This window comes from Salmo salar, chromosome ssa15 (assembly GCF_905237065.1).
Source record: "Salmo salar chromosome ssa15, Ssal_v3.1, whole genome shotgun sequence".
In the NCBI taxonomy this organism is placed as follows: Eukaryota; Metazoa; Chordata; class Actinopteri; order Salmoniformes; family Salmonidae; genus Salmo; species Salmo salar.
This window is the reverse complement of record NC_059456.1, coordinates 44,197,586-44,218,351: the sequence shown is the minus strand read 5'-3', so window position 1 is coordinate 44,218,351 and position 20,766 is coordinate 44,197,586. Positions and strand designations below refer to the sequence as shown.

The 20,766-nt window shown below is 43.2% G+C and overlaps 1 protein-coding gene across 1 annotated transcript in view; it reads right to left on the bottom strand.

The window, feature by feature from the left end:
- kcnh5a (potassium voltage-gated channel, subfamily H (eag-related), member 5a) overlaps window positions 1-20,766 on the bottom strand; it is a 142,343-nt gene that overhangs the window by 10,724 nt on the left and 110,853 nt on the right. Inside the window, exons 10-11 of the mRNA XM_014144675.2 lie at window positions 18,110-18,362; window positions 15,820-16,016 (exon numbers count right to left, since the gene is read on the bottom strand). Of these exons, the coding sequence (XP_014000150.1) occupies window positions 15,820-16,016; window positions 18,110-18,362 (450 nt within the window). The remainder of the gene's footprint in view (window positions 1-15,819; window positions 16,017-18,109; window positions 18,363-20,766) is intronic.

Here is a 20,766-nt window from a genome sequence, read left to right as displayed (position 1 = left end):
ACTTGGTCATGAACGCAGCACACTTCCATGGTTGTTTTTTTTGTACCTTTATTTAACTAGGCAAGTCAGTTAAGAACAAATTGTTATTTACAATGACAGCCAATGGCTTGCTCAAGGGCATAAAGGCAGAAGGTTGCACCTGAAACTCTGATGCCATCAACCCTCCAGTTGCCAGCTTACTCCCGCCAAATTTTTCCTTGTCCGTTATTGGGTCCAAAACAGCAAAGCTCTGGTTACTGGCCTACTGAAATATCCAACAATTCACAGACGACTCCCAACGTGACATCTGTGATAGGATATTGAGTAATATATATCTGATGGGCGTACATATAATGAAATCGTCTCCATCCCCTTTTTCTCCATCTCTGGACTCTTTTTGACTCTGGGTTTCTGTGCTGCCCTTAGTGATGCTTTGATTATATACAGTATTACTTAGATCAGTGCATTCGGAAAGTATTCAGACCCCTTGACACTTTTCTAATTTTGTTATGTTACAGCCTTATTTTAAAATTGATTACATTTTTTTTCCCCCTCATCAATCTATACACAATACCCAATAATGACAAAGCGAAAACAGGTTTGTAAATGTATTACAAATAAAAATCAGAAATACCTTATTTACATAAGTATTCAGACCCTTTGCATTGAGACTCAAAATTGAGCTCAGGTGCATCCTGTTTCCATTGATCATCCTTGATATGCTTCTACAACTTGATTGGAGTCTACCTGTGGTAAATTCAATTGATTGGACATGATCTGGAAAGGCACACACCTGTCTATATAAGGTCCCACAGTTGACAGTGCATGTCAGGGTACCCAAAGAAATTCTGCAGCATTGAAAGTCCCCAAGAACACGATGGCCTCCATCATTTTTAAATGGAAGAAGATTGGAACCACCAAGACTCTTCCTAGAGCTGGCTGCCTGGCCAAACTGAGCAACTGGGGGAGAAGGGACTTGGTCAAGAACCCGGTGGTCACCGTGATCGAGCTCTAGAGTTCCTCTACGGAGATGGGATAACTTTTCAGAAGGACAACCATCTCTGTAGCACTCCACCAATCAGGCCTTTATGGTAGAGTGGCCAGACAAAAGCCACTCCGCAGTAAAAGGCACATGACAGCCCGCTTGGAGTTCGCCAAAAGGCACCTAAAGAACTCTCAGACCCTGAGAAACAAGATTCTTTGGTCTGATGAAGCCTAGATTGAACTCTTTGGCCTGAATGCCAAGTGTCACGTCTGGAGGACACCTGGCACCATCCCTACAGTTAAGCATGGTGGCGGCAGCATCATGTTGTGGGGAGGTTTTTCAGTGGCAGGGACTGGGAGACTAGTCAGGATTGAGGCAAAGATGAATGGAGCAAAGTACAGAGAGATCCATAACAAAAACCTGCTCCAGAGTGCTCAGGACTTCAGACTGGGGCAAAGGTTCACCTTCCAACAGGACAATGACTCTAACAACACAGATAAGACAATGCAGGAGTGGCTTCGGGACAAATCTCAATGTCCTTTAGTGGCTCAGCCAGAGCCCTGAATTGAACCCAATCGAACATCTCTGGAAAGACTTGAAAATAGCTGAGCAGCGACGCTCCCTATCCAACCTGACAGAGCTCGAGAGGATCTTCAGAGAAGAATGTGAGAAACCCCCAAATACAGGTGTGCCAAGCTTGTAGCGTCATACCTAAGAAGCCTCAAGGTTTTAATCGCTACCAAACGTGCTTCAACAAAGTACTGAGTAAAGAGTCTGAATACGTATGTAAATGTATTATTTCCGGTTTTTATTTTAAATACATTTGCAAAAAAAAGGTTTTTTTGCTTTGTCAATATGGGGTATTGTGTGTAGATTAATGAGGGAAAACCCCAATTTAATCAATTTAGAATAAGGCTGTAATGTAACAAATGTGGAATAAGTCAAGGGGTCTGAATACTTCCCGAATTCACTGTATAGTGTATTTTTCTTAAAGCTTGATGAGAGCATGATTGTTCAGGGAAGGATGCAGGATAGTTGCTTGGTTTTGGAACATTCTCAGCACATTTAAGGAACTTAACAAAAAAAAATGTCATAGTTTAACTGAACATTTTCTAAAAGTTCAAATGTGGTTACATTTAATTTATATGTTGGTAATGTTCTAGGAACATTCTCCCACTGGTTTGACATTGACAATGTTCTCAAATAGTTCAGAGAACTTTAAGAAACAAATGTTCTTCTGTGGTAATTTCAGTACTTCAGCATAACTTTTCCTACAGGTTTTCTCATGATTCTATTTAAAGTCATGTTCTCAAATTGTTCAGAAAACGTAAAAACTTTCCATAAAAACACACAAGAAAACTTTTGTAAATTTCAGAGAACGTTCTAAGAATATTATTTAAAAACATATGGACACACCTACTCATTCAAGGGTTTTCTTTATTTTTACTATTTTCTACATTGTAGAATAATAGTGAAGACATCAAACTATGAAATAACACATGGAATCACGTAGTAACCAAAAAAGTGTTAAACAAATCAAAATGTATTTTATATTTGAGATTCTTCAACGTAGCCACCCTTTGCCTTGATGACAGCTTTGCACACTCTTGGCATTCTCTCAACCAGCTTCATGAGGTAGTCACCTGGAATGCATTTCAAATAACATGTGTGCCTTGTTAAAAGTTAATTTGTAGAATTTCTTTCCTTCTTAATGCATTTGAGCCAATTAGTTGTATTGTAACAAGGTAGGGGGAGTATGCAGAAGATAGCCCTATTTGGTTAAAGACCACGTCCATATTATGACAAGAACAGCTCAAATAAGCAATCACAATCACCCATCATTACTTTAAGACATGAAGGTCAGTCAATACGGAAAATTTCAAGAACTTTGAAAGTTTCTTCAAGTGCAGTCCCAAAAACCATCAAGCGCTATGGTGAAACTGGCTCTCATGAGGACCGCAACAGGAAAGGAAGACCCAGAGTTACCTCTGCTGCAGAGGATAAGCTCATTAGAGTTAACTGCACCTCAGATTGCAGCCCAAATAAATGCTTCACAGAGTTCAAGAAACAGACATATCTCAACATCAACTGTTCAGAGGAGAGACTGTGTGAATCAGGCATTCATGGTTGAATCGCTACAAAGAAACCACTACTAAAGGACACCAATAAGAAGAAGAGACTTGCTTGACCCAAGAAACACGAGCAATGGACATTGAACCGGTGGAAATCTGTCCTTTGGTCTGATGAGTCCAAATTTGAGATTATTGGTTCCAACCGCCGTGTCATTGTGAGACGCAGAGTAGGTGAACGGATGATCTCCACATGTGTGGTTCCCACTGTAAAGCATGGAGGAGGAGGTGTGATGGTGTGGGGGTGCTTTGCTGGTGACATTGTGATTTATTTAGAATTCAAGGCACATTTATGCAGCATGGCTACCACAACATTCTGCAGCGATACACCATCCCATCTGGTTTGCACTTAGGACTATCATTTGTTTTTCAACAGGACAATGACCCAACACCTCTAGTCTGTGTAAGGGCTATTTTACCAAGAAGGAAAGCGATGGAGTGCTGCAGAAGATGACCTGGCCTCCACAATCACCCAATCTCAACGCAATTGAGATGGTTTGGGATAAGTTGGACCGCAGAGTGAAGGTAAAGCAGCCAACACGTGTTCAGCATAATTCCTTCAAGAGTATTCCAGGTGAAGCTGGTTGAGAGAATGCTGAGACTGTACAAAGCACTCATCAAGGCAAAGGGTGGCAACACCTTTTTGGGTAGTACATGATTCCATATGTGTTATTTCATAGTTTTGATGTCTTCACTTTTATTCTACAAATTAGAAATTAAAATAAATAAAGAAAAACCCTTGAATGAGTAGGTGTGTCCAAACTTTTGACAGGTACTGTCATATACATTCTGTTCTCAGTATCAATAAAACTCGCTCTATCCTCTATCTTGCTAAGTGTGTTAGCCCCACACACTAATTATCCACACCTGATCTCAATGAGTGCTTGTTTCCTTTGAAGTTGGTTCTGTTTGAATCAGGGCTGACCCCATTTCGCCGACTGGTCGATTGTTTGGTCGATAGGCTGTTGGTCGGCTGAGATTTTTTTTGCAGAGTGGTCACAAATGTATTTATTATTCATAGCACGCGTGGCAACTGTCTGAATCGTGCCTAGAATCATCCATTGCGGAGGCCACAGTGAAGGCACAGTCCGGCCACGTTGTGTGCGCGAGCATTGCAAATTATTATTATACCAAATACACTGCACAAAAAAATAAAGGGAACACTAAAACAACACATCCTAGATCTGAATGAATGAAATAATCTTATTAAATACTTTTTTCTTTACATAGTTGAATGTGCTGACAACAAAATCACACAAAGATAATTAATGGAAATCCAATTTATCAACCCATGGAGGTCTGGATTTGGAGTCACACTCAAAATTAAAGTGGAAAACCACACTACAGGCTGATCCAACTTTGATGTAATGTCCCTAAAACAAGTCAAAATGAGGCTCAGTAGTGTGTGTTGCCTCCACGTGCCTGTATGACCTCCCTACAACGCCTGGGCATGCTCCTGATAAGGTGGCGGATGGTCTCCTGAGGGATCTCCTCCCAGACCTGGACTAAAGCATCCGCCAACTCCTGGGCAGTCTGTGGTGCAACGTGGCGTTGGTGGATGGAGCGAGACATGATGTCCCAGATGTGCTCAATTGGATTCAGGTCTGGGGAACGGGCAGGCCAGTGCATAGCATCAATGCCTTCCTCTTGCAGGAACTGCTGACACTCCAGCCACATGAGGTCTAGCATTGTCTTGCATTAGGAGCAACCAAAGGGCCAACCGCACCAGCATATGGTCTCACAAGGGGTCTGAGGATCTCATCTCGGTACCGAATGGCAGTCAGGCTACCTCTGGCGAGCACATGGAGGGCTGTGCGGCCCCCCAAAGAAATGCCACCCCACACCATGACTGACCCACCACCAAACCGGTCATGCTGGAGGATGTTGCAGGCAGCAGAACGTTCTCCACAGCGTCTCCAGACTCTGTCACGTCTGTCACGTGCTCAGTGTGAACCTGCTTTCATCTGTGAAGAGCACAGGGCGCCAGTGGCGAATTTGCCACTCTTGGTGTTGTCTGGCAAATGCCAAACGTCCTGCACGGTGTTGGGCTGTAAGCACAACCCCCACCTGTGGACGTCGGGCCCTCATACCACCCTCATGGAGTCTGTTTCTGACCGTTTGAGCAGACACATGCACATTTGTGGCCTGCTGGAGGTCATTTTGCAGGGCTCTGGCAGTGCTCCTCCTTGCACAAAGGCGGAGGTAACGGTCCTGCTGCTGGGTTGTTGCCCTCCTACGGCCTCCTCCACGTCTCCTGATGTACTGGCCTGTCTCCTGGTAGCGCCTCCATATTCTGGACACTACGCTGACAGACACAGCAAACCTCCTTGCCACAGCTCGCATTGATGTGCCATCCTGGATGAGCTGCACTACCTGAGCCACTTGTGTGGGTTGTAGACTCCGTCTCATGCTACCACTAGAGTGAAAGCACCGCCAGCATTCAAAAGTGACCAAAACATCAGCCAGGAAGCATAGGAACTGAGAAGTGGTCTGTGGTCACCACCTGCAGAACCACTCCTTTATTGGGGGTGTCTTGCTAATTGCCTATAATTTCCACCTGTTGTCTATTCCATTTGCAGAACAGCATGTGAAATTTATTGTCAATCAGTGTTGCTTCCTAAGTGGACAGTTTGATTTCACAGAAGTGTGATTGACTTGGAGTTACATTGTGTTGTTTAAGTGTTCCCTTTATTTGTTTGAGCAGTGTATATAGAACATGTGAACATGTAGGCTGAGCAAACATTTAACAGAGAACACAAAAGAACAAAAAGCAAAGGACTTCTTTGCACTTTGAGGCGCTGCGCCTTTTTTTATGTTTTTTAAGCTCCAACTCCTCTCCGAATGTACCAACAGTCTGTGGATCATGTCATTGTAAATACATTGGAGAAGGCCTGCCACTTAAGTACTGTGCTCAGTTTGTAATACCTTGTCAATGAAAGTATATTGGCTGGTGGGGAGAGTGGGTGCACCGAAAGGTCAGAGTGAGATGAGTTGAGAGGCACCACACAACGTGTCTGATGCCCTCCCAGCTACCCCGTCCCAATCCCTCGGCTAGAGCACATCTCCACTCTAACCAATGACCACCATTGGATGTTAGCTATAATGGCAAAAAAAATTATAATAATGACTCGACGTCCTCTCCTAATCGGGCCAGAACTTATTCATTTTACAGAAGGTTTGCAAGTCACAAAAAAACAATTACATTGTAGTATAGATACATCCTTATTTTCACCCTCTCCCAAGCCAAGCTTATCCCTCTCCACTTCCCCCTCCCAGTTTTCCTCCCCCCTTTAACTCACCCAAGCCGAGCTTCCCCTCTTCCCAAACCAGATCAAGTACCCTCCCACTTCCTCCTCCACCGACTTACCCACCCAAACCACACATACACTGGCACACACATACACTTGAGAGAGTATTTTATCTTTCTGTAATCGAGACCATGTAATATCTAACAAAAGGGTATTTTTTCAATTAATGATCTCTTATGGTTTATTTGACCAATTTTATCAACACTGCCCTGAAAATATTCAACTCATAATTTCATTTTGATTCAACTAACTCCTCCATAGAGTATCCATATATACTGAACAAAAATATAAATGCAACATGTAAAGTGTTGGTCCCATGTTTAATGAGCTAAACTGAAAGATCCCAGAAATGTGCCTTATGCAGAAAAAGCTTATTTTACTCCAATTTTGTGCACAAATATGTTTACCTACCTGTTAGTGAGCATTTCTCCGTTGCCAAGATAATCCATCCACCTAAAAGGTGTGGCATATGAAGAAGCTGATTAAACAGAATGATCATTACACAGGCGCACCTTGTGCTGGGGTCAATAAAAGGCCACTCTAAAATATGCAGTTATGTCACACAACACAATGCCATAGATGTCTCAAGTATTGAGGGAGCGTGCAATTTGCCTGTTAGCTTCAGGAATGTCCACCAGAGCTGTTGCCAGAGAATTTAATATTCCAAACGGCCTTACAACCGCAGACCATGTGTAACCCTGCCAGCCCAGGACCTCTACATCCGTCTTATTCATCTGTGGGATCGTCTGAGACCAGCCACCCGGACAGCTGATGAAACTGAGGATTATTTCTGTCTATAATCAAGCCCTTTGTGGGGAAAAACTCATTCTGATTGGCTGGGCCTGGCTTCCCAGTGGGTGCGCCTGACTCCCAAGTGGATGGGCCTATGCCGTCCCAGGCCCACCCATGGCTGCGCCCCTGCTCAGTCGTGAAATCCATAGATGAAGACTTAATTCATGTATTTCAATTGACTGATTTCCTTATATAAATTGTAACTCAGTAAAATCGTTGAAATAGTTGAAATTGTTGCTTTATATTTTTGTTCAGTATAAAATATAGAAACCAGACAACAAAGGTTCAAGCCTCTAAACTTGATAAATCAACATATCCCCAAGCAACTGGGAGGTTGTGGGCCCATGGACGAACAAGACAACCAAAAGGATCCTTTTGGAAACAAAGTTGAAAACTTTAGAAGATCAATTGGACCTGCACTGTTTTTACAAATACATGTTATTTAATCATTTCCCCCACACCGCTCGCAAGCGTGAATGAGCGTCTTTGTAGCCAGGATCTAAAATAGAACTTGATTCTATTTGAGACGCTCCACAAGTCCCCTCCTTATTGGATATCAGGAAGATACAGACCCATGTGGGTGCTTGAAAGACAAACGAGGAGAGATTAATTGAAGAAAGGTGTAACATAGGTTGTGAGCTCTGCAAATGCAACGACTGTAATAATAACACATCAAATGCATTAACAGAAATAAAACAATTACCATAATCAAATTGTCACGTCCTGATCCTAGTAAGATGTCATTTTCTATAGTAGAGTAGGTTAGGGCGTGACAGGGGGTGTTTTTGTGTTTTTCTATGTTTTCTATTTCTATGTTTAAGTTCTAGTTTTTCTATTTCTATGTTGGGATTGTTTGGGTTGATCTCTAATTGGAGGCAGCTGATCCTCGTTGCCTCTGATTAGAGATCATATTTAAGTAGGGGTTTTTATTCCTGGGTTTTGTGGGTAGTTGTTTTCTGTTTAGTGTATTTCACCTGACGGAACTGTTGTCAGTCATTTTGTTCTAGAGTCTTCATAATAAAAGTGAATATGAGCACTATACACGCTGCGCTTTGGTCCCCTTTATACGACCCACGTTACAGAACTACCCACCACAACTGGATCAAGCAGCGTGCTCGGGAGGAGATGGACACCTGGTCACATCAGGAGTGGATAGAGAGGAGAGACTGGACTTGGGGCCAGGTAATTGAGCGTTATCGGAGCCTACCTGGGAAGCACGAGAGGCTACAAAAACGGGGCACATGGAGCAGTCGGCAGAGCCGGGGAGCAATTTGGAGAAGGGAGAAATGGGAGAGCTATTGAGTTGGTTGAGGACGCACAAGTTTTTCCCAAAGGAACGTGTCGTCAGTTTGGTGCCACCTGAGTCAGCTCCCCGTACTCAACCTGAAAAGTGTGTGGAAGTTCCGGAACAAGTGATACCGGCGATACACACCAGGTCTCCAATAAGTCTCAACAGCCCGGTATGTCCTATTCCTGCTCCTCGCACTCTCTCTCCAGTGCACCTCCAAAGCCCAGTATGTCCTGTGCCTGCTCCTCGCACTCTCCTCTCAGTGCGTATCCATAACCCGGTACAGCCAGTGCCTGCTGTGAGCACTCGGCCTTTAGTGGGTCTCCCCAGTCCGGTGAGACCGATTCCTGCTCCTCGCACTCTCCCTCCAGTGCGCCTCCATAGCCCAGTACGTCCTGTGCCTGCTCCCCGCACTCGACCTGAGGTGCGTGTTACCAGTCTGGCGCCACCTATGCCAGTCCCACGCATCAGACCTCCAATGCGCATCCCTAGTCCGGAGCCTCCAGCGACGCTCCTCAGCCCGGAGCCTCCAGCGACGCTCCTCAGCCCGGAGCCTCCAGTGGTGGTCTACAGCACAGTGATTCCGGTAAGGATCTACAATCCGATTCCTCCAATAATGATCTACAGGCTTATGTTACAGAAGCAGAGGAATCTACGGGCAGAATGGAGGTTTCACCCTGAGCCAGAGCCACCTCCGTTGCTGGAGGATCGGGAGAAGAGGAAGGTTCTGGGTGTTGCATTTGAGCCGCCATAGATTTGTCACCCTCCCTACCCTCCCTTTGGTTTTTGTGGTTGTTTTGTTGAGTTTTGATTTGTTGCATTCGGAGTCTGCACCTTTGGGGGGGAGGGTACTGTCACGTCCTGATCCTAGTAAGATGTAATTTTCTATAGAGTAGGTCAGGGCGTGACAGGGGGTGTTTTTGTGTTTTTCTATTTCTATGTTGGGATTGATCTCTAATTGGAGGCAGCTGATCCTCATTGTCTCTGATTAGAGATCATATTTAAGTAGGGGTTTTTCTTCCTGGGTTTTGTGGGTAGTTTTCTGTTTAGTGTATTTCACCTGACGGAACTGTTGTCGATCGTTTTGTTGTAGTGTCTTCATAATAAAAGTGAATATGAGCACTATACACGCTGCGCCTTGGTCCCCTTTATACGACCCACGTTACACAAATAAACATTTTACATTAGAAATGATGGGGATTAACGGTAAATGTACTACTGGTGATATATGTAATGGGGAATTGATAGACACTAACAAAGGGCAAACAATTCACACAATGTTATGAAACAATGAATGCACACGAATTGGGAGGAGAGCACATTCTGGAGAGAAATGTGCCTTGTCAATCTTAGCTACACTCCCCTTTTTGACAACATTTAAAATGATACCCAAGACACATTATCTTCACACATACTGTAGGCTCAAGGAATACTCTAACAAACGATGTCCAAAGTGGTAGCCATTTATGGAAATCCCAATAAATTTTGTAACTAATGCAATTTCCCACCATCGTGCACATTTATATTTTGTTTATCCACAACAGGCACAATCATGACATGCAGGTTAAAATACCAAACTCAATTACCGTAAATTCCGGACTATAAGCTGCAACTTTTTTCCCAGCTTTGAACCTCGCGGCTTAAACAATGACGCGGCTAATATATGGATTTTTCCCGCTTTCAATTTTTTTTTCTCCAAAAAAACACATTCTGTGACGTGCTCAGTTTTTTGGCAGCATGAAGCTTTCATTAGACCAATGAAATTGCCGAACGGGTTAAGGTCAAACAACTTTTTCGTTTACTGTTTAGATTAAATCGAGCGCTCTCAAACTTCCAATCATTCTGATTACGGTAGTCATTTTGTCACCCTCATCATGGCAAAGACACGGAGAAATGCATATGATGCAGCTTTCAAGTTGAAGGCGATTGATCTGGCTGTTGGAAAAGGAAATAGAGCTGCTGCACAGGAGCTTGGTCTTAATGAGTCGATAAGACGTTGGAAACAGCAGCGTGAGGAATTGACTCAGTGCAAAAAGACAAAGCTTACTGCAAATTTTTTATTTTTTGTTACAAGCCGTGTTTAGTTAAAGCCTATTTTTGTTACAAGCCGTGTTTCGTTAAAGCCTGTGTAAAGTTCATTTGTTTCAATGTACCGGTAGGCACCTGTGGCTTATAGACGTGCGGCTTATTTATGTTCAAAATAATACTTTTTTTTTAAATTCAGTGGGTGCGGCTTATATTCAGGTGCGCTTAATAGTCCGGAAATTATGGTATATTAATTTCGGGCAGGTCAAAACACACAACATTCATTGGCATTTAGCTAGCAAGCTGTTGCTAGCTAGTTTGTCCTGGGAGATGAACTTTGTGTTATTTTACCTGACATGCATATGGTGCTGTTTTTTTGTAGAATTTTGACCTGGAGTAATACAAAAGCGTGTGTTTCTCTACTCTGACAGATAATCCACAGACCATTTTTATGCACTACGCGCTTCAGCACTCAGTGGTCCTGTTCTGTGAGATTGTGTGGCCTACCACTTCGTGGTTGAGCCGTTGTTGGTCCTAGATGCTTCTACTTCACAATAACAGCACTTACAGTTGACCGGGGCAGCTCTAGCAGGGCAGAAATTTGACAAACTGACTTGTTAGAAAGGTGGCATCCTATGGCATCCTATGCCAGTAAATGGACCATCTTGGAGGTGCTTAAATGTGCATCACTTCAGTCAGAACTACTGGGTCTGCTCTAGTCTCCATCCCAATGAGGCTGTCGTGCCTGACGGTTTACTTCCTCACGTGAGACTAGATCTGTGCCATCAGGTACAGATGGCGCAAAAGCAAAAAACAAATTGTTATTAACTTCTAAATAAACAAATCTTAACAGTCATTGGAGCATGGGACCTGATAAAATGGACAACTAGATCCAACAAGAGTCGAAGGAAAGAGTCCGAGGGATACACTAGCTAGAACCTTCTCATGGTGGATCTAGTAGGACGAAAAAGCTTCCCCCATGTTTTTCATCAGGTTCTACTGAAGGTGATCAGGCCACAAACAGGGTGTATCACAAAGCATGATGAAATTAATTAGCCAGCTACAGTAATTTTGAGAAACATTGATAAATAGTTTGGTCTTTTTTTTTTGTCAAATTAACCTTTGATAAGCATAGCTGGAGCTTGCTAGCTAGTTAGATTCCATGCCAATTTCAAGTCTTTCTAAACTAATATCTGACTAAATCGGGAAATATGAAATTATTTCTGAATGAAAGTTAACTGGCTAATGCATCATGCTTTGTGACATTATGTTAACTAGCTATCCCCAGTTAGATAATGTGTTTTCACTTATTGCATCTGCATGCTTGTTGCGTTCTCCCTGGTTTCCACTAGTTACCACAAGCACAAAGTAAAAATTGGCTAAATCGTATAAAATTAATGAAAACCAAAATTACCTTTTTGGTCTTATGTTAAGGTTAGGCATAAGGTTAGCAGTGTGGTTAATATTAGGGTTAAGGTTAGGGTTAGGGTTAGGTTTAAAATCAGATTGTAATACAATACATTGTAGAAATATGCGGGCTATATGACTTGATAGCTGTGGTAACTAGTGCCAACCGTTCTCCCTGGTGCTGGCTGCTCCTTCTAAATAGTATAATTTAATCTGTTCAAAAAAGTGGCAGCATGTGCAGCAGTCATTCGGTTTTTGACATACACCTCCCGCCCTGGGAATTCAGCCAATCAGAGGCCGCAGTTGTCAATGTAAATGTCCATTTTATATGTTTGAAGATTCAATTTTGTGATGTAAAATTCCATAGGAATGCATATCATAACACATAATTACTCTACATTAAAATATATTCTTACTATGGGGCCATAGCAGATTGGTCTGATACTAGAATACTAAATGTATCAAGTAATATAATTGGCCTCAATAAACCCAACATGGGATTTTACTACATTATAATGGAATGTATGGAGCAGGTTTAATCAAATCAAAGTTTAATGGTTGCGTACACAGTTTAGCATATGTTATAGTGGGTGCTGCGAAATGCTCGTGTTACTAGCTCCTAACAGTGAAGCAAAAATGTCAAAAAAGTGCACAAATAATAATCAAGAAATCAAGAATGTCATAACGAATCCAGTTGACAACCCAAACATCTGTCACGCCCTGATCTGTTTCACCTGTCCTTGTGATTGTCTCCACCCCCTCCAGGTGTCACTGATTTTCCCCAGTGTATTTATCCCTGTGTTTCCTGTCTCTCTGTGCCAGTTCGTCTTGTATGATTTTCCAAGTCAACCAGCATTTTCCCCGTTCTCCTGCTTTTTGCTATTCTCCTTTTTCTAATCCTCTCGGTTTTGACCCTTGCCTGTTTCTGGACTCTGTACCCGCATGCCTGACCATTCTGCCTGCCTTGACCACGAGCCTGTCTGCCACTCTGTACCTCCACTCAGTACAAAATGCAAGATACAGTAGTAGATACAGTGCATTCGGAAAGTATTCAGACCCCTTGACTTTTTCCACATTTTGTTACGTTACAGCCTTATTCTAAAATTGATTAAATCGTTTTTTTTCCCTCAGCAATCTACACACAACGCCATCTCCTCCCAAGGAGCCACCATTGGAATGCTTCATGGTCTCATGGAAGGGTTCCAGACCTTGGCCGAACGACATGACCTAGCATTCAACACATTGCTGGAGCAATTCCGCAGGTTTTCTGTTAGGCAGCCTACAACAATGGTAACCTCCCAGCCCCTCAGTAACACGGCTGTTAGCAATTACGCCTCCCGCTTACCTCCCCCAGAACACTTTGATGGAGCTTCGGCACCTGTCGGGGGTTTCTCCTCAGTGTTCCCTCATCATCGAGCTGCAGCCCTCCTCCTTCCCCTCGGACCGCTCTACGATAGCGTACCGCATCACGCTGATGTCCGGGAGGGCTCTCGCCTGGCCTATGCCAGTATGGGAACAACAGTCATCCGTATGCTTCAGTCTGGAGGAGTTCGTGGCGGAGGTAAAGAAAGTTTTCGATGCTTCATTGTCCGGGAGAGAGTCTGCCCAGAAGTTACTCCAGCTTCGGTAAGACTCCCGCAGTGTGGCAGACTATACGGTGGATTTGCGCATGTTGGCAGCTAAGAGTGCCTGGAACCCTGAAGCGCTGTTCGACATGTTCCTGCACGGAGTATCGGAGTAAGTAAAGGACGAGCTCGCAGCCCGGGAACTACCGAAGGATCTCGACTCGCTCATCGCCTTGACCATTCGGATCGATGGGCAACTATGGGAACGAAGGAAAGAGAGGTGATACAATTTCACTCGCCCGCCCAAGGATTCCACCACGCCTCCGATGCATCCCGGAATGCCCCGACAGCTCCATTGCCGAGAGAACGCGAGGCTACCAGAGTTCCCATGAGAGTCTCCGAAGTCTGCCGATTCACCTCTTTCCGAGCCAATGCAACTAGGCAGAGCTAGGCTGTCTCCAGCCAAATGGCTATACAGGCTTCACACTAAGAGTTGCCTGTATTGTGGGACTAGTCATTTCGTCTCCACCTGTCCACTAAAAGACCAGGCTCACCAGTAGGAGCGAGTACTCTGGTGGGCCATGCGGAGAACATTTCCTCTCCCCTTACTCAAACCCATTTTCATGCCAGTTTGGTGTGGGGGAACCAGTCAAAATCTCTACGGGTACTCATCGACTCTGGGGCCGATGAGAGTTTTATGGACGGTACCTTTACATCCGAGGTGGGCATCCCCAGTCAGCCCCTCTCCATTCCCATGGACATTAGAGCGCTGGACAGGCTCTCTATAGGCCGGGTCACCCACAATACCACCCCCATCAACCTACGTGTGTCAGGGAACCACAGCGAGACGATCCAATTCCTGCACATTAAGTCTCCTCAGGTTCCCGTGGTATTGGGATTCTCTTGGCTCCAGCAACACAAATCCTCTTATTGACTGGTCTGCTGGTGCCACGCTGAAGTCAGCGCAGCCTGCCCCAGGACGTCTTCCTGTGAGCTTGGAAGTTTCCCCGGACCTGTCTGCCATTCCTGCGGAGGGCAAGGACCGCTTCTCGCTGTGAAGATGGCGTTGGTGGAGTGGAGGCACTGGCTGGAGAGGGCGGAACATCCATTCATTGTGTGGACCGACCACAAGAACCTGGAATATCTCCGCACCGCCAAGCATCTCAATTTCAGGTAGGCTAGGTGGGCCCTGCTTTTCCCACAATTCAACTTCTCCCTCTCATATCGACTGGGATCCAAGAATGTCAAGCAGGATGCACTGTCATGCCGCTATAGCCCCATGGCTACAACCCCGGAACCCGAGACCATCCTTCCCACCTCGTGCCTGGCGACAAACTTTCCCCCCGGCTTATCGGCCCTTTTCCCATCTCCAAGGTCATTAGCCCCTCTGCTGTTCGTCTTCTGTTGCCCCGTACCCTCTGTATACATCCCACTTTTCATGTGTCTAGAATCAAACCCATGTTTCACAGCCCTTTGTCTCCTGTTTATACAAGTTTTCCACTAGTGTGTACAGCAGCATGTCCGAGTTGGTGGAAGTTGACTCTAGATTTAGAAATCCCAAAGCCAACGCTGGCTACACTCATGAACTTCTCAGCCAGGTTTGCTGTCATGACTGACTTAGCGAGGTCATCTACAAACCACAGCACTGACCATTTCTATATCAAGTGTCAACTCCCTCCTCCCAAGACATGCTTCTGTGCAAATCAAACAGACCTGTGAAAGTCTATTGTAGAAAATAGTTAAATGGATTGAATTACACAGACCAACTCAGACCAAACAGTATCCCTGGGAAGTATTTTTGACAAGTTAAATGGTCTCTCTTCCTATGTGACACACGCTCGTAATACTGCAGGCTCATGGACCTCAATTTGAAAACATAAACTCAATGCATTCATGCTCGAGTAGAATGTCTTACGAACCGTAGGAAAGGAGACATGAGACATGAAGAAAGACATTGAGAGGAAGAGAGTGTACACATTCTGGACACCTCAGACTGAATTCACCTACAGTAAATGTGCTCACTTCAGCCTAAGTCACTCAAACTTCATAATGTGGTTAAATTTTTTTTAAACGGTTTTAATTTTCTCATAACAGTGTTCTGTAAGAGGAATTAAACAATGAAGCGCAATCATGCATCCCACCAACACACACACACACACACACACACACACACACACACACAGTCATATTTTTCTAAATATGAAATTATCAACTGAACCTGCCCCAAAAACTCTAAATGTGCAGAAGCTGAATTGCAATATAGAACGTTCTACCAGCTGAGATAGGAATCGGGTGTGCTGCTGTCTTGTCTGTTGTGTTAATGAATGTGCATATTCCTTACCCGTTTGCGCAAATTGCAGGTGAGAATTAGGTTGCGGGAGAATGTGTTGGCAAAAGCAGTGTAGAACTCCAACACCTTCAGCAGAGCATCTCTCCGAATTACGTGCAAGTCGCAGTAGGTGAGAGCCCGCACATTGGCACAAGCATGTGCCAGATTGGCTTCCTTCCAGAAGACATCCCCAAACACATCTCCCTTACCTGGGGAACAGGAAAAGTAGCATTACTTTGAAAAAAACTCACCCAAAAACAATTTGTTACTAGTTAGGTTTCCCTCCAATTGGTGACAGATTTTCATGCGAATATTCTAAAATATGCAAATTTTCCCACCAGTGGTGTGTTTCCACCAAACGGACTTTCTGCTGATAAAAACCAGTACCTGATGATGTAGTGCACACAAACGTCAAAATCTAAAGTTCAATGTGTAATTTTGTCGCAAAAACTGTTGTATTAAATAGCAAATGTGCCTACTCTGATCTTGGCACATGCGCTTTAGCCAACAGTTTACAGATACAGTGCGGGTAGGCTGTCCGGGTTGTCCGGGCAGGCTAGTTTACATGATGAGATTATTATGGATAAGAGAATATTTGTATTTGTCAAATGACAGTCAAGCATTGATCATCATGTCACCAGAATAAGACCATCAATATTTATTGGAAAGTAGCATCAAGCTCATCACCGTGCACTTTCGCCACTCTGTGAAGTTCATCATAACTTATTTCATGTGTAGCCTAATAAACTGCATGGTTTCCCGAGTCGTATTCTGGTCGTAGTGTGAGGACCACACACCATATCATCGCATGACTCCAAGTTATATGATGCTTATTATATACATATTTGTGCATAAAGGCATTTCTACCACCATTTTTCAAATAGTTCATTTTACCGACACAAAAAGATCCCACCCTGTCGAACGAACAAATTATCTGTTTGCATTTAAAAAATGAGTTGGTTAGTGTCATCAACAGAGTAACTTAAGGAAAAGTGTTGCTTTGCCACCCTCTCCAGCCTTTCAAACTTAAAGGCTTGGTTCAGTCAAAAATGTTAATAGACCAATAAGAAACAGCGTTCCAAACCTCTCTGGCAATAACATTTTGTTTTCAGTTTCCCCCTCCCTGCTCAGGCCACTCCAAGAGTAAAATTCTTGCATGAGAAATGGTTCTTTGCTCAGAAGCTATTTTTGTTTCAACTTAATTGGTAAGCAGAAATGATTTGATATTGAGATAAAAACAGTGGCATTGGGCCTTTAAGCACAATGACAGAGCACAGTGATTGTTGTGTGTGTAGTTATTCCACAATTCAAACTCTAGAACTTGGTAGAGGGAACACTTCAGGGAGTTTTAATGGCAACTCATGCAAGGAAGATTCCCTGCTGTTCAATGGTTATTGTATTGATTCTCAAAAAATCGAATTCATAGGCAGTGTTTAAAAAGCTGTTCGCCGGCATGAAACACAACATTTAAAAAAACTCTGGTTACTCTGATTAATCCATCAGTGACAAGCAAATACATTTACAGACAGTCAGCAACAATACAGTACACAGTAGGCTCGAGTGGACCAATCACCGTAATCAGTGGATTTTTAACCGATTGTGTTCAAAGCCAGCGAACATTGGGGGCAGTTCACCAAAATTACACATTGGTTTCCTTACCCTGTAAGCAGTCTATGGACAAGGTATGACAGCAGGTATAGCAGCATTTTCTAATTTCATGTCCAAATTATCCTAAAGTATGTCAAATTGATTGTGTAGCTCAATGAAGTTACTTATTTTCATTTGGACAATGTGTGCCACAAATTGTAAAACGTTAGCGTTTGGAACAGTGGCCAGATTGGTGTACCTTGCATGAGCTACCTTTAAACTCGCTGAAGTGTTCCCCCCTTGCCTTTCGTATTCGTAACTGATGTGTGTATTTTGTATTCTAACAGAGATTATTTGAAAAATAGACCTTCGTCTCAACATGACTCCCTGTCAAAATAAAGAAATATACATATATTTTTTTATATAAAACATAGATATCTCTCATACCTTGTCCATAGACTGCTTACAGGGTAAGGACATTTGGGTGAACTATCCCTTTAAACACTGCTGAACTTTGTCTTGAGAGCATAGTATAACTGTCCTTCCCTATAATAACAAAAATCAATCTATTGCTTCAAAATGTCAATTTCATAGATTGTCATTCCATGAACAGCACCATCAGGGTATTTTAAGACAAACATACGTGCCCCTCTCAGTTTAATCCTTAATTGATTCAGAATTAATCAGGGGTGCCACAGATCCCAGTGGTGCTTACCTAGAATGGCGATGACCTCGTCGTCCTGAATAACTTCCAATGACCCGGATACTACAAAACAAAGTGTGTCCACACTTTCGCCAGCGTGGAATATGAGGTCCCCTGGGGCGCAGTGTGTGGTTTGGAACTCAACTGCTAGAGAGCGCAAGCAGCCATCACTGGCCAGTCGAAATGCTGGGTGCTCATTGAACACCTGTCTATTAAGGTGGACACAGATGTCTGCTCGCATATCTTTGGGACAGATTGACAGGACCTAAAAGGGAGGGTACAAGAGCACAATTTGGTCACACTAACGCTGGGATAGTGTTAAAAACAAGTTACAGAGCATCTTCAACAAGAGCAAGCTCAAAAATTATAAATAAGCTTTAAGTCAGGGGTGTCAAATTTATATTGCTCCAGGGGCCACATTCGTGGCTTGCCACCAAACTGTAAAAACAAATACTCCTGTGTCTATCATTTTGGGGATTTTCGATGCTCCCTGACTGTTTCGATTTTTCAAGGCTTGTTAGAGGCTGAGACACAGTGAATAGATATATACTGTATGATTCCCTGATATAACACACTGAAGCCAGTACATTTTAATATGCTGGTGAGAATCACATTGGCGTGTTCCATTTTACCACACCATTCTTGAAAAGAAAACAGTTCTCAATTCAAGCAAGGTTATAGAACAGTGACTGGTGTAACTGTAACTGATTTTAAATGTACTTTTCGTATTGAGCCGGCATTTGCAGCCTTTATCATGAATGCGATCACTGCGAAAGCGGGAACATTGCCTTTAAAAGCTGCATTGTTGACAGCTTTATAGACTGAATCCCAGCCTATGTATTTTAAAATGTATTCAATGGAATCCCAGTGTCCTCATGTTGTAAAACCTATATTTACGGTTATTGATAGTAAAGTGGCAGGAAAGTTGAGCCCAAAACTTAATTGCTTACAGACCTGGGTTCAATGACTACAATATTTGAAATAATAAAAAATACTTCAGCTGTGTTTGATTGAGATTGCCTAGACCAGGGGTTAGCAACAGGTGGGAATTCAGCAAAAATACTTTTGGGGGGGGAAATCTGTTCCCAAGTATTGCCACGAATAAAAAAAAAGAGACATTTGATTCTAGCTCTGAGTCTCTACTATTATCCAATGTAAAAAAAAAAAACGTTTCAAATTTTGCAACATAGGATCGAATACAGGTGGTGGGTCACACACCTTAGGTAATTGAGGATTTTCTTAAATGGAGGCCACAGATGCTCAAATCTAAGATCATTTTAATAGCACTCTTAGTTTTTATTGATCTGTACAATATATGAAATCATTTTGCTTAGTTTCCAGCATTCAAAATAATAGATCTCTTTAAATCAGCAAAACATGTCACCACAACTTTACTTATCACAACTGGACAATTTGCCAGGCCTAAGTACTATAAACAATGTATAAACATTAAGTGGCAATATGTTAATTTTTGGGCGACCCGACCAAATTTACATAGAATTGTGAGTTATAGATCTATCATTCTCATTGAAAGCAAGTCTAAAAAGCAGTAGATATGTTCTATGTGCGTTATGTCTATGCTTCCCGTTCTTAAGTTTTCAGCTTATTTTGTCACATAAACTGAAATTAGGCAAACTATTCGAGTTTTAGCAACCAGGAAATGGCAGAGAGATTTCTGCACATAGCAACTTTGATATATGATATGACATATCACGTTTATTTATTGTTGTTTATTGTTCAATATTTTCATTAATAAACAGTTCAATATAAACAAAAACATGTATGATGTGTAACTAAACTCAGCAAAAAACGAAACGTCCCTTTTTCAGGACCCTGTCTTTCAAAGATAATTCGTAAAAATTCAAATAACTTCACAGATCTTCATTGTAAAGGGTTTAAACACTGTTTCCCATGCTTGTTCAATGAACCATAAACAATTAATGAACATGCACCTGTGGAACGGTCGTTAAGACACTAACAGCTTACAGACGGTAGACAATTAAGGTCACAGTTATGAAAAGTTAGAACACTAAAGAGGCCTTTCTAATGACTCTGAAAAACACCAAAAGAAAGATGCCCAGGGTCCCTGCTCATTTGCGTGAATGTGCCTTAGGCATGCTGCAAGGAGGCATGAGGACTGCAGATGTGGCCAGGGCAATAAATTGCAATGTCCATACTGTGAGACGCCTAAGACTGCGCTACAGGGAGACAGGACGGACAGCTGATCATCCTCGCAGTGGCAGACCACTTGTAACAACACCTGCACAGGATAGGTACATCCGAACATCACACCTGCAGGACAGGTACACAATCCCTCCATCAGTGCTCAGGCTGTGTGCAATAGGCTGAGAGAGGCTGGACTGAGGGCTTGTAGGCCTGTTGTAAGGCATGGGCCTATGGGCACAAACCCACTGTCGCTGGACTTGACAGGACTGGCAAAAAAGTGCTCTTCACTGACAAGTCACAGTTTTGTCTCACCAGGGGTGGTGGTCAGATTCGCATTTATCGTCGAAGGAATGAGCGTTACACCGAGGCCTGTACTCTGGAGCTGGATTGATTTGGAGGTGGAGGGTCCGTCATGGTCTGGGGTGGTGTGTCACAGCATCATTGGACTGAGCTTGTTGTCATTGCAGGCAATCTCAACGCTGTGCGTTACAGGGAAGACATCC